Genomic DNA, 13,141 nt, shown 5'->3' with positions numbered 1-13,141 from the left:
GCGGGAGGCAAGACAACAGGCTGTGATTTTTCCATCTTAAAGTCAGTGATTGGTCAGTGAAGTACTGGGCGGTCAAATAAGAGGGTGACGACGGTTACCCATAGGCCAGAGCAGAAGGGGGCGGGAAAACGAGGGTGGAACGTCAGTAATTGGAGTGACGCTAAGCCTTGTGTGATTGGTCCGTAAGGCGCGGAAGGAGGTGTGAGGCTTCGAAGCAGTCGGCGATTGACTGGAGCGATTTGGGGCGGGCATACAAATCACGAAGGCAGCGTTCGATTGGGTACCACCGCGCGGGGCGGGTAACCGGGACTCGGCGGCGACTTGGGATTGGCCGGCATGGGCGGGGCGGCCCGGTGTGCCGGTTCCTGTGTCCGGCGGACGATGCCGTCCGGCGGCTGGCGCTGGCTGCGCGGCCTTTGGGCTGCGGGTCAGCCCCTGTTCCAAGGCCGTGCGTTGCTCGTAACCAATACCCTGGGATGCGGCGTTCTCATGGCGGCTGGGGATGGGGCGCGCCAGACCTGGGAGATTCGCGCCCGGCCCGGCCAGAAGTTCGACCCGCGGCGCTCAGGTAAGGGCACCGGTGCTGCTGGCTTTTCACCCCAGATCTTTGCCCCCAACTTCAGATCCGGAGACCTGTGAACCGGACCTGAGCTCCGTGACTATGTCCAGTGACCTCAGTTCCTTAAGACCCTTTACTTCAGCGTGCAACCTAGACACGCCCTCCCCGTTCTCCCGTCCCTTCCCCCTCGAGTCTTCATCTCATCTCCAATACGTAGGGTTTCTGTCCGCTGCCATCCTGACGGTCAGGTCTTCGCCCACCCCCTAATCTGCTACCCTCTCTCTTGCACTGACAGACTTACCATTGAGCACGATATGCTGCACCCGAGGTAGTCAAAGGCACAGCATCTGGCTGCCAGCCAGCTTGGGTCGCACCCTGGTCCCACACTTCCCTATTAGCTGTGCCTCTGTTTCCTCCTTCGGAAAGCGGGGCGATGGTGGTATCCTTTGATAGAGTAGTGAGGGAATGAGGGAAGATGCAAAAGCACCTCTTGGAATGGTACCTGGCGGTGGGGCTAATAATGGAAGAATATTCGGTTCGGCCCTAGGAGGGCGTCAGGCTTACCCAGGCCTTAGCCAGGGAGGGAGTGAATTGGGGGGGAAGGTTGCTGGCCTAACGTGCCCCCCTTAACTCTTGGACTGTCCACAGTGAGCATGTTTGCAGTCGGCTGCAGCATGGGCCCCTTCCTGCACTATTGGTATCTCTGGCTGGACCGCCTGTTCCCTGCATCCGGCTTCCCTGGCCTCCCAAACGTCCTCAAGAAGGTCCTCATTGACCAACTGGTGGCCTCTCCTATGCTTGGCGTCTGGTACTTCTTGGGTAAGGAGTCCCGTGAACTTGGGTTTGGTCTCTCCTGGATCAGGGGGTCAGGGGGGTAGAGTCAGTTTTGTGTCCAGAACGTGGAGATGTGTTATCGATGCACCTCCTGTGTGGGTGGCCCGGGACTGGAGGCTGGGGTACAGTGGTGACTGGATAGACCCAATGAAGTCAGGTGTGAATGGCAGAATCACAGACAGTGGTGCTACGTGTAGGAAGGGTGAAGACAGTGTCTGAGATGATGATTGGGAGAACCTCTCCAAGGAGAAGACGCTGAGATGAGACATGAAGAAGGAGCCAGCGGGCCGGGAGGGAGGTGGGGGGCGGGGGGGGGTGTGTGGAGGGGGAGGACAGCTGGTGCAAAGGCCCTGAGGCTGGAGGAAGGGGAGGTGAGACTGAGGTTGGCAGGGCACAATCACCCTAACCCTGCAGAGCTGTTCATTCCTTGCCACCCAGGGCCAGTTTCATTATCTGTAAAGGTAAAGGAAGGTACAGGACTGGTAATAAAACCGCCTCAGCAAGGGTGTGTCACCGTCCCACAGGGTACGAGTTTATACAGGACAGACCTCTCACTTCTTGTTCACCCATTTCAGCCTCCCTGCTGTGCCCCACTTCCCACTGCAAGGCCTTTAAACGTCCCGGTTCCTCTGCTTGGGACACTGTTCCGCTGCCTGGGGTGGTGATTAGTTGCTCAGTTGTGTCCGACTCTTTGCGACCCTGTGGACTGTAGCCTGCCAGGCTCCTCCCCATGGGATTTTTCAAGCAAGAATACTGGAGTGGGTTTCCATTTCCTCCTCCAGGGCATCTTCCTGACCCAGGGATCAAACCCGAGTCTCCTGTGTCTCCTACACTGCAGGTGGATTCTTCACCTGCTGAGCCATTAGGGAAGCTCTGTTCCTCATGGGTCCTACCCTACCCGCTTTACCACTGTACTCCATACTCCCCAGCCCCTGATACTCTCATTTCTTGGTTTCCTTCCTAGGCCTTGGCTGCCTGGAGGGCCAGACCCTGGACAAGAGCTGTCAGGAGCTGCGGGACAAGTTCTGGGAATTCTACAAGGTGGGCATGCCTGCCCAGGCCCCGCTTATCCCTTCTCCTCCACCCACTTCCATCTCGCTTCTGACCCTCCTTTCAGGCCCCACCCAGGTCCCTCCTGGCTCCGCCCCTCACTACATTCCACCCCTCCCCATAGGCTGACTGGTGCGTGTGGCCTGCTGCGCAGCTGGTGAATTTCCTCTTCGTGCCCCCCCAGTTCCGAGTCACCTACATCAACGGCCTGACGCTAGGGTGGGACACCTACCTCTCCTACCTGAAATACCGGGTGAGCGCAGTGGGCGGACCAAGCACCCAGGGGACTCCTGGGGGAGGGGGGCACATGTGTGAGCCCCAAATGGCAGTACAACTACCCTTCAGTGTGAGGGCTGCCTGTGTCAGCCTTTATTTCCTGACAGCCTGCCTGCACCCCATGGTGGGTGGGCAGGTTGCTGATCACCAATGAGGTGAGGACCAAGCCCACATCTGTCCAGCGAGGCTGACCCCAGTGCCAAGGGTTTGGAGGAGGGTTCAGTGGGGTGCCTAGGGGGGTGAACAGCACATGTAACCAGATGCTCTTGTGCGGTCAGATCCCAGGCCCTCTGACAGCCCCAGGCTGTGTGGCCCTGGGCACCATACAGACTGAGCCCCCAGATGCCAGACAGCAAGGCAAGACTGACTGAGCTGCCGCTGACCAGCCACCTGGGCAGAAAGGGGAACCGACTCCTAGGCCAAGTCCTAGCCACACCCTGACTTCTGGGCATCTGCTTGGGCTGCCCCTGCCAAGCCCACTGCCAGGCCTCAGTTTCTGCCTCTGGAATACAACCATGAAGATGGACAGTTTGTACCTCAGCCTTTCTGGGACAGCTTCAAGTGACTCGTGATGGGCCATCCTCAGCTCTGGGGTCTCAGCCAGCCAGCTAGCACCAAGCCCTCAACACTACTGTAGCCTGGGCGCTGGGACCAAGGTGGGGGATATCGCCCATCCGCTTGGATCCGGGCCCCAGAATTTGGAGCCTCCAGTCTTATCCTCTAGTCATGGAGTGTGGAAGTACCATTAAATTCTCTTTGTAATTGAAAATCTTGTGGATGAATAGAGCCAGCATTATCAGGCCGGTGCTCATAGGGACATTGTGTCATCCATTCACTTTATTGGGTGTGTGTAGTGTTGTCATGACATCTCCTGGGGGGCTGGGGGGCATGTATGACACTCATGACGTCAAAACAGGTCTGGTGGGGAGTGGTATCCCAGGGTGGTGCATATCTGCAGCAGCCTCCCCACCCCCACCCTGCTCCCATAAAAGGTACAACCTTGGGGGTGAAGAGCCAGGTGGGCCATTTCCTGGCTCTGACCCACCCAGTGGTCCACGTTGAGATGCCTGCAGCCGCCTGGACCCACCATGCCACAGCCAGGAGGCTGGCTACCTCCCATCACCCGACCAGCCTGCCCTGGGGTGTCATCTGGCCGCCTCTTCAAAACTGATAACTGTTGATGGGGGTGAATTTATAAAAAGGTGGGGTCTGGAGGGAAGAGTGAGTGGTGAGTTCACAGGGCCACGACACGCCACTGCAGAGCGAGAACAGGGCTGTATGTACAGGGTGGGGCATGGAAGAGGGGGGTGCCCGAGCCCCTGGGGGACATCTCCAATAAATAAATAAATAGCTACGATAATAAATAGGGTGATGGGCTAAATCGGGGCAGGGGACTCACGCCCATGGCCAGTAGGGGCCCTGGCTCAGGCCCAGAGGGTGGGCAGGGGCGGGACCAGGATGGGGCGGGGCGGGACAGGGCGGCTCTCAGCAGGCACAGTCCTGATGCGGAGGCGCCTGCTGGTCCGCGAGCTGTGGGCCCTGCTTAGCGCCCGTGACTGCGGGATCGGCCGTGTCCAATGACTCAGACATCTTCTCGCAGATGACATCCACAAGGCGCTCAAAGGTCTGCTTGACATTAATGTTGTCCTTGGCACTTGCCTCAAAGAACTCGAACCCTGTGGTCGGGGAAGGGAGGGGTGAGGACGCTGGACCCCCCACGCCCAGACACACTTTGCTGAGGACAGGTAACACCTGGAGTTTCCCAGTGCCAGATGCATGTTAAAGGCATGGACAAGTCCCATGGCGAAGCAACAGTGGACTGAGTCAGCCTTTATTTCCTGGACTCCTTTCTTCACCCTAAAATTCTCCTCTTCTCATTGTTCCCAGAGCCCCTGCATGGAACAAGGGGGTGCCCAAGCCCCTGGGGGACATCTCCAATAAATAAATAGCTATGATAATAAATAGGGTGATGGGCTAATTCCCTGCTCCCACCATCTGGCCCAGCCCTGGTCCTGGCAGCATCTGACACAGATCCAGGCCTTTCCTGCTCACACAAACTCCGTGGCTTCCTACTCCCCTCTGAAGAGTCTGACTCCCCAGCTTGTAGTTCAGGTCCTGCATGATCAATCATATTTCCTCCAAGTGATCCCCATGTTCCAGTCATGTAAAACTATTTGCCAAAAAGATCTTTCCCACATCTGGTCACACTGTTTCTTCTGTCTGAAAGATCACCCTTTTTCTTCAAATACCAGTTCCAATGCCCCATTTCCAGGAAGCCTTACCTATGCCAGGCAGAGCCTGGCTCCCTGCTAGTTCCGCCAGCCCAGATCCCTCCCTTTCACAAATCTGGAGGCCTCTTGGACCCAGCAACACCCAGCACTAGTCTGGGCAGTGACAGTATCAGAATGAATCATTAACTTCTTGCAGAGTGAACTCCTAAACATCCCTCAAGACCCACCTGAAATGGCCCCTGGATCAAAGGCCAGCTCACAGAGAGTATAAATTATCAGGATTCAAATCCAGGCCACATCGTGGCTTAGCTGTGAGACCTTGGGTGTGTGTCTTCCCCTTTCAGGGCCTCAGTGTCCCTTTCCTAGCCTGTGATGTCCAGCATCACTGGGTACTCACCAAGGTGGTCTGCCAGTTGTCGACCACGTTCCGATGACACCACCCGCTCGTCCTCCATGTCACACTTGTTCCCTACCAGCAGCACCTGGGCATTGTCCCATGAGTAGGTCTTGATCTGGGTTGACCTGGAGGAGATGGTGACAGAGGAAGGTTGGGGCTTGGAGAATCTGAGCACCAACCCCCTCCCCCATCTCCTTGTCACTCATCCTATTCAAGCCCCCACCTCCCATTAATTCTCTATTTTTAATATTTATTTATTTGGCTATGCCAGGTCTTAGTTGCGGCATACGGGGTCTTTGATCTTCCTTGCAGGATGTGGGATCTAGTTCCCTGACCAGGGATAGAACCTGGGCCCCCTGCACTGGGAGTGCAAAGTCTTAGCCACTGGAAAGTGAAAGTTAAGTCACTTAGTCATGTCTGACTCTTAGTGACCCCAGGGACTGCAGCCTACCAGGCTCCTCTGTCCATGGAATTCTCCAGGCAAAAATACTGGAGTAGGTAGCCATTCCCTTCTGCAGGGGATCTTCCTGACCCAGGGATGGAACCTGGGTCTCCTGCGTTGTAGGTAGATTCTTTACCATCTGAGCCACCAGGGAAGCCCACTGAACCACCAGGGAAATCCTGTCCCATTAATTCTTGAGGAGGGCAGTTTCAGTCTCTCCTCCTGCCTTTGTCCTGCCAGGAACACTCTTCTCTCTTCAGGGGCCTGCTCCCACAGTTCCTGAACTTGAGAGTCCCTCTTTCAAGAAGTCTTTCCCACCCTTCCCAGATCCCCCACCCGCAGAGGAGAATTCTCCCTCTTTAACAAATTCAAACATTTTCTCAAAATTTATCATTACTCTCAGCAGAAAATGTAAATGTTTATACCTTCAAAACTTACAAGCTATCTTTATATTTTCTGTCCCTCCCAGTCTTTTTTTTCCCTTTATATGTTTATAGTTTCATTTTCCTACCTAAAATCTTTCTTTCCCATTATTTGGAGCTGATGCCACATTGTTTTAATGATTATAGATTTATAGCATAGCTGGGACCCTGATATTGTTATTTACATTTCTGGCAAGGGGCTGGGATCTCTCATCTCTGCCTGTACCCCAGGCTTTACACGAAGCCTGGCTCAGAAGAGGGCGGGTGGGGGCTCACGTACCAGTCCTGCACAGCATTGAAGGACTCCTCGTTGGTGATGTCGTACATGAGGATGAAGCCCATGGCGCCCCGGTAGTAGGCTGTCGTGATGGTCCGGTACCGCTCTTGCCCTGCTGTGTCCTGGGAAGGAGAGGTGGGGTGTCAGAGCAGAGATACATGGAAGTTCCTCCGCATGGGAATGAACTCTGAGATGGTGGGGTCCAGCCCCCTTGAGGCTCAGAGGAGCAGGGGCTTGCCCAGAGGCACAGTGGGTCAGGAAGAGTGAGTCAGCTGCCTGTCCCAGGGAAGGTAGTACCAGTGATCCCAAGGTACCTACAGCATCATTCCTTCATTCATTCCACACATAGGGACCTGTGCCACACCCTGTGCTGGGCACTGAGGACACAGTCGTTAACAAAATGGGCCCAAATCACTCCCCTTTTGGAACTGACAGTTCTGTGCAGGAAACAGAATCAACCCAGGACAAGAAAGAAAATGCATCCTCATCACGGAAATGTACCGTCAGAAAGTAATGAGACAGGAGAAGAAAAAAAACCAGGCAAGGATGGGCAGTGTGGGATGGGGGACAATTTAAAAACTTGCAGGATGAGGGAGGGAGTCATACGGGGGTCAGGGGAAGGAAAGTCTAGGCAAATGCCCTGAAGTGGGACTGGGTCTGGTACATTTGAGGAACAATGAAGAGGCTGGAGACAGAGGGAGACAGATGAGATGAGGCACCAACAGGGGCTGACCAGGCAGGGTCCCCTCAGCCAGGGGAAGGTTGCAGGTGTTACCAAGAATGAGATGGGAGCCATGGAAGGACTGTGAGCAGGGGACAACCAGCTCTGGCTTGTGATTTATCAGATCCCTTTAGGACCCAGAGGTGTTGAGGGAGGTGGCCAGAAGACCCTGGTGGAGAAGCCTGCTCTTGGCCCAGGGAATGAGGTTGAGGAGTCAGGATCCCTCTGAAACCTCATCCAGACACTCGTGGAGGAACTTGAACATGGGGAAACTGAGGCACTAAGCAAGCGATGCATCTGATGATGCCAGGGGTAGGACAGGACCCAGCATTTACCCCTTCCCCACCCCTGGAGAGCACTGATGGGAGAAAGGGGACACTCTCTTTTGTGCCTCTAGCCCCTGGTACACAGTAAGCGCCTCATAAATGCCCAGTGTGTAATGAGTGAATCTAGACAGGAAAGAAATAGGCAGAGCTGGGGCTGCTGTTCCTGGTTGGGGGAGAGTGATGGAGCCAGAAGGCCCCCCAGCTGGACCCACCCAGATCTGCAGCTTGATCCTCTTATCGTTTCGGTAGATGGTCTTGACCTTGAAGTCGATGCCTACAGTGCTGACAAAGGCAGGCGTGAAGGAGTCGTCTGCGTAGCGGAAGAGGAAAGATGTCTTGCCCACGCTGCTGTTTCCGATGATGAGGATTTTGAACATGTAGTCGAAGTTCTGGTCCGAAGATTCCTTCTGCCCATAGCGAGCGTCTGTGGCAGATGCCATCTGGGGGTGTGGGGCGTAGGCGAAGGTGAGGGATCCCTCTCCGTCCCCAAACGCCCAGGCTCAGGCTAGAGAGCTCCCAGCGAGAGACGGAGATTACTCTTATCCCTTCAGGAGCCCCAGTACTAACGGCGCGCCCCACCGCAGAGGGCGGGCCGTGACCTTGAAAGGCCTGAGGTTCCAGGGGAGGACCTCAGAGCGAAGGGGATGGAGACACCTTGCAGCCCCCTCCAGCAGGCCTGTGCCCCGGGCCCGGTTGTAACCTAAGCCCTACAGCTGCGCCAGGAGAGGTGACTAACTGCGGCCGGCCCCGCCCCCCATCAATCATTCATGTTCCTCAGAACTGAGCCTCGCGGGCGCACGTGCACACGCGTGTACTGTACCGCGGGGACGCGTGTCTGCCGTCCTTCTCCAGACTCCCAGGCTGGGAGAGCTCGAGCTGTGACAGCTATATCACGTGATAGGCACGGGACGTGCACACGCTCACGTGCACACAGCAGGGCACACACTGGGACACGCTCGGTGCACGGGAAAGAGCCAGACACCTGTCTGCACGCCAACATGTATATACAAATGTGTAAATCCACCGTGCGCAATGCGTCCTCCACCCATGCAACCCAGTACACGTCACCCACACAGGCACACATCTCTGTGCACATAGGCACACTGTTGTGCACGCACACGCGCAGTTCACGCGTCTGCCTCCACATGCCTGTAACACTCACAATCTTGGGTCGGGATCCCCAGGGTATGCACGAGCACACCCTGGTAAACAAGCAAGGGTACACATAGACCCTCTTGCACAGGCGGGCGCGCACACGCGTGTGCACTCCACGCGCACGCGCACGCAGAGCCTCCCGCGCGCACAGCTTCCCGCAAGGCACTCTCCTCATCTCCCCTCCCCCTCCACCGCAGAGCCGGGGGTGGAGGGATGGAGGTGGGGGTGAGGACAAGGCAGGTAGAGGGAGCCGAGGCCCTCCCCCTCCCCAGGCTCGCGACCGCCGCATCCTCCTGCCTCATTTAAGGCCGGCCAACTTCGTCCCCTATCCCAACCAGACCACCAGTCAAATGAAGGTTATATAGGTGCTCGGCGCGGAAGCGCACCTGGAGGCCTGGGAGCTCACCTTGTTCTGCACTGATGCTGTGGCGACCCTAGCGGCGGCGACTTTTTTGGCAGTGGCGGTGAAGTGACGGGGTCCCCGGTGTGGTGATGTGGGGCTGCGCTGCAGCGGAGGCGGCGGCAGCGGCTGAGGCCCCTGCAGTCCTCGGTGACGTCCTGCAAAGGGCGGGGCGGGGCCTCACATGCAGATACGGCCGTGATGCCATTCTAGGGCGGAGCCACGGATGGAGATATGGTCTAGTGTCGCAGGCAGAGCCGGGAGGGGCGGGGCTCTTGCGCAGATTGACGCGAGAACGGGGCGGGGCGCAGAGAGCTCATCCAGTAGCTAGCAGAAGCGGTGCAGGAGGGGAGGAATCGCTTGCTGGCTCCGCCTCTCTTCAGAATAAGGGAGGCGGGGCTTAGCAGCGCCTTCTCACTGGCTTAAGTGCTCGAGCGACGGGGTAAGTAACCAGTCAAAGATTGCCACCCCCCTCCTCCTGTCCAATGGTGGCTTCAGGGCGATTGAAGGGCCCAGAGGTTGAGGCCTCAACTGAGCCTGAGTCTTCTGGGGGCGTTCCCCTTCCCCGCCCCCACGCACCCCAGGTCTTAGACTCAGGAGGTCCCCGTTCAGTCCAAGGTGCTGTGACCGCTCATTAAATTCCCCCTATTCCCAATTTCAGAAAAGAGGAAGCGAGGTTCGAGAAAATGCTCCATATCTCCTATTTACGGGGTTCAAAATAAGTATAAAAGAAGAAATAGCGGAAATAGGGATCAAGATAGACCCTGTCTCATTGCTGATATGTACCCTGGTGGCTCAGACGGTAAAGAATCTGACTGCAATGCGGAAGACCTGGGTTCGATCCCTGGGTTGGGAAGATCCTCTGGCGAAGAGAATGGCTACCCATTCCAGTATTCTTGCCTGGATAATTCCACGGACAGAGGAGCCTGGTGGGCTGTATAGTCCATGGGGTCGCAAAGAACTGGACACGATTGAGCGACTAACACACTCAAGACCCCTGAAGGGGGTCGGGCTAGTAGATGCTCCACCCTTCTTCTGAGATGAAGAAAGGAGAAATCGGGATCAAGAGAGCCACCCTCTGCCACCAATTTCCGGAAAAGAGGAGGCTGACGGACACTCCGGGAACCCCCGGGAACCCCTCTCCTTCCTGCGCCCCATTTTCCAGAGAAAAATTCAAAGTCAAATTCAAGGAAAAATCCAAATGGCGGAAGTAGGGCAGGAAAACAGCCTGTCCCCTAATCTCACAAAGTCTGCGGTTAAAACAAACAAACAACAACAACAACAACAAAAAAAAAAACGTAGGAAACAGTGAGGTTCAAAGACCCTGCAATAAAGGAGTGGGGTGGGGTGGGAGATGCTGTACTCCTGTCGGACTCCTGAGCTAAAAGACGGGGATGGAGAGTCCTCCCTCCACCATCCTGGCAAAACTAGACTCAGAGATGGAGACTCTGGGGTCCAAGATTACCCGTTATCCCCCAACGATCCTGATGTGAAAAAGTCAGAATGGGGGGTGGCGCGGAAGAACAAGACCTCGGCCTCGATTCCTGGGCGCTACCGTCCGCCCCAGCTCCACTCTCCACACCCGGCAGGGGGCGTGTGGCCCCAGGAAAATTCTGATCTCCCTGATTCCTCCTCTGGAGACGAGGGGCGGGGCTGGTCCTGTTTATAAAAAGCTCACCAGCTGCAGAGGCGCCTAGAGACCAGAATAACTTAGCGCCTGGAGGCCGCCCCCCGCCCCCAGCGCCCCGGAAGTGCGGAGAAGTACCCCCCCACACCCGCTCTCCCTGCAGTTGGGAAATCTATTTTTTCCAAAGGATAACATCTTTGTCCCTCCTCCTCACTCGGACTATAAAAGTATCACAAACCCACTGCGGTGAATTGGGAAAAAATTTTTAAATATAAATATAAATCCACCTCCAACTCGCCCCACTGGAAGACCAGCAGTCGAATTTCCGCTTTGGGGTGGGGAGTGGGGGGCTCCAGGCGTTGCCCTGATGGAGGTGAAGGCATGCGAGTTTGCCAGGCTCCCTGACCTCCCAGATGCATGTTCAGGCGAAAGTCGGCGATACCCATTTATTTTTTCCCCAAAGGGTAAAAGCTCACAACAATGTGCACCAGCTTCTGCCCAGAGGTATTTGGTATTTTAAAGTAAAAATAATGGAAGGACTTCATTGCTAAGAATCAGAAAAAGGATCTGGAGTTAGGGATGGTTGAATTGGAGGTGCGAGCTACAGACTTCAGGGGAGGTGTCCTATGTGGCCAGGGAGACATAGCTGGGGGTGGGGGCGCTGGGACAAGGGCTCCAAACCCTCTCAGATCCCACCCCACTACGTCCCCACTAACTCATCTTTCTCCTCTGGTGAGTCACTCCATATTTTAGGTTCCAGATGCAATCTTGCCTCAGGGCCTTTGCACCTGCTGTTTCCTCTGCCTGAGCTGTTTCCCTAGCTCTCTCTGTGCCTGGCTCTCTCATCTTCAGGTCTCCAATCAACACCCACCTCCCTCTGGAAGCTCTGCTTTCACCCCATCACTTCCTATCATGTCATGTATTTCTCCTTCCTGACACATCCCATCAGAAGTGTCATGCTAACTCATTTATTCAACAGCCAGCTGTGAGCTCTGAGAGTCAGGGATTGGTGTCCTTAGCACCTACACCTGTAGACACAGTAGGTGCCCTGTGATGGTATGATATGAATGGATCAATGAATCAATGAAGGATTGAAGGGAGGGTGACTTTGGCCACTGAGGTTAGGGAAGGCCTCTCCGAGGAAGTGACATTTGAGCAGGAATCTTAAGGAGGAAAAGGAGCTGGCCACTGGGAGAAGTGGGGGGACAGCGCTCTGACAGAGGAAACAGCAAGTGCAAAGGCCTTGAGGCCAGAACTCACTAAATAAGCTCAAGGGACACCCCTCTTCAGCTCTGTAAAGGAGGCCAGGCAATATTTTCTCCCTAAACAGAGGGCAAACAGGTCCTAGAGTCAAGGCCTGAAAGTTCCCAGGGGTCCTAAAGAACTTCTCCTTCCCTTTGGGTCTAGGGTGGGCCACAAAGGCAAAGAGTGTGCCCCTCAGGAAAGACCCTAAATGGGAGAAAATGGGGGACCTGGAGCATGCGAGTGACTTCTTCCTCCCTCTCTCTGTGAGCTTCAGTTCCTACTTCTGTGAAACGGAAAGAAGAGGGCACTAGTGGTAAAGAGCCCTCCCGCCAATGCAGGAGACATAACAGATGCGGTTCAATCCCTGGGTCGAGAAGATCCCCTGGAGAAGGGCATGGCAACCCTCTCCCGTTTTCTTGCCTGGAGAATCCCATGGACAGAGGAGCCTGGGAGGCTACAGTCCACAGAGTCACAAAGAGTCGGATATGACTGAAGCAGCTTCGCACACACACACGCACAAAGCAAGCCCATTCTACCTGTGAAATGACAAAGGCTCAGGAAGGTTAAGAGATTTGTTGAAGTCATCAAAGTCAGTCTCTGGGGGAGTCTGAAGATCTCAGTCTGGAGAGGGTGGTAGAAACAAAGCAAAGAATCCCAGAGAGCTTCTACTATTGCCAGCCTGGAGTGGGGGTGGGAGAGTCAGGAAGGACTTCCTGGAGGAGGGGATGCTGAGCTGAGACCCAAAGGGTGAGGATGAGGCACAGAAGTATTCCAGGTGGCAGGCACAGCATGTGCAAAGGGCCTGAGGTGGCACTGTGCTTGGGGTATGAAAAGCCAGCCTGCATAGTGTTCACAGTAAGGAGGAGAGGGAGGAATAGCTGTGGCCCAAATTGAAGGAGAACATATGAATGTTCTTATGAATGAGGGGGAGAAGAAAACAGAAATAAGGTGAAATGCTGAAGGCAGATGATCTAGGGGTGAGGTTACAGCAGAATTTTATTTTCATCCTTACATGTTTCCATTATTTGCAAATTCTCTACAGTGACCATATATTACTTGCAGGTAAAGGGGAAAGGATAAAAAAATTATAAATAAAAATCCCATAAATCTCTGCCTTTTAAAAGCCTGGAAGGAAATGTACCAAGTTCATGATCCAGATGCCCTTTAATTCTCCCTCAG

The 13,141-nt window shown here is 55.1% G+C and overlaps 2 protein-coding genes across 3 annotated transcripts; one reads left to right on the top strand and one right to left on the bottom strand.

Annotated features, from left to right (window-relative positions):
* Positions 1 to 274: 274 nt before the first annotated feature.
* Positions 275 to 3,488, top strand: MPV17L2 (MPV17 mitochondrial inner membrane protein like 2). 2 transcript variants are annotated; one of them, XM_055541403.1, is made up of 6 exons: positions 275 to 568; positions 855 to 998; positions 1,208 to 1,378; positions 2,358 to 2,434; positions 2,568 to 2,696; positions 2,998 to 3,488. In XM_055541403.1, the coding sequence occupies exons 1-6, from the start codon at positions 337 to 339 to the stop codon at positions 3,088 to 3,090; spliced, it is 846 nt and encodes a 281-aa protein (XP_055397378.1). In that variant the 5' UTR covers positions 275 to 336; the 3' UTR covers positions 3,091 to 3,488. The 2 variants fall into 2 exon arrangements, with proteins under 2 accessions (XP_055397378.1, XP_055397387.1); XM_055541412.1 differs by lacking the exon at positions 855 to 998 and having other exon boundaries at positions 298 to 568.
* Positions 3,489 to 4,005: 517 nt separating this feature from the next.
* RAB3A (RAB3A, member RAS oncogene family) lies at positions 4,006 to 9,283 on the bottom strand. The gene is made up of 5 exons (XM_055541425.1): positions 9,097 to 9,283; positions 7,748 to 7,975; positions 6,492 to 6,610; positions 5,348 to 5,472; positions 4,006 to 4,395 (listed from the first exon to the last, which is right to left on the bottom strand). The coding sequence occupies exons 2-5, from the start codon at positions 7,973 to 7,975 to the stop codon at positions 4,205 to 4,207; spliced, it is 663 nt and encodes a 220-aa protein (XP_055397400.1). The 5' UTR covers positions 9,097 to 9,283; the 3' UTR covers positions 4,006 to 4,204.
* Positions 9,284 to 13,141: the final 3,858 nt, after the last annotated feature.

This window comes from Bubalus kerabau, chromosome 1 (assembly GCF_029407905.1).
Source record: "Bubalus kerabau isolate K-KA32 ecotype Philippines breed swamp buffalo chromosome 1, PCC_UOA_SB_1v2, whole genome shotgun sequence".
NCBI classification, from domain to species: domain Eukaryota; kingdom Metazoa; phylum Chordata; class Mammalia; order Artiodactyla; family Bovidae; genus Bubalus; species Bubalus kerabau.
The sequence above is the reverse complement of the archived record's forward strand: the minus strand, read 5'-3'. Positions and strand labels throughout refer to the sequence as shown.

Bases quoted from the DNA above. Each gene is read 5' to 3' on its own strand.
- RAB3A (XM_055541425.1), bottom strand. From the start codon at position 7,975: ATGGCATCTGCCACAGACGCTCGCTATGGGCAGAAGGAATCTTCGGAC. The intron at 6,611-7,747 runs GTGGGTCCAGCT...TCTCCTTCCCAG, and splicing joins GGATCAAGCTGCAGATCTGG to GACACAGCAGGGCAAGAGCG. The intron at 4,396-5,347 runs GTGAGTACCCAG...CCCCGACCACAG, and splicing joins ACAACTGGCAGACCACCTTG to GGTTCGAGTTCTTTGAGGCA.
- MPV17L2 (XM_055541403.1), top strand. From the start codon at position 337: ATGGGCGGGGCGGCCCGGTGTGCCGGTTCCTGTGTCCGGCGGACGATG. The intron at 1,379-2,357 runs GTAAGGAGTCCC...TTTCCTTCCTAG, and splicing joins TGGCGTCTGGTACTTCTTGG to GCCTTGGCTGCCTGGAGGGC. The intron at 2,435-2,567 runs GTGGGCATGCCT...CCCTCCCCATAG, and splicing joins AGTTCTGGGAATTCTACAAG to GCTGACTGGTGCGTGTGGCC.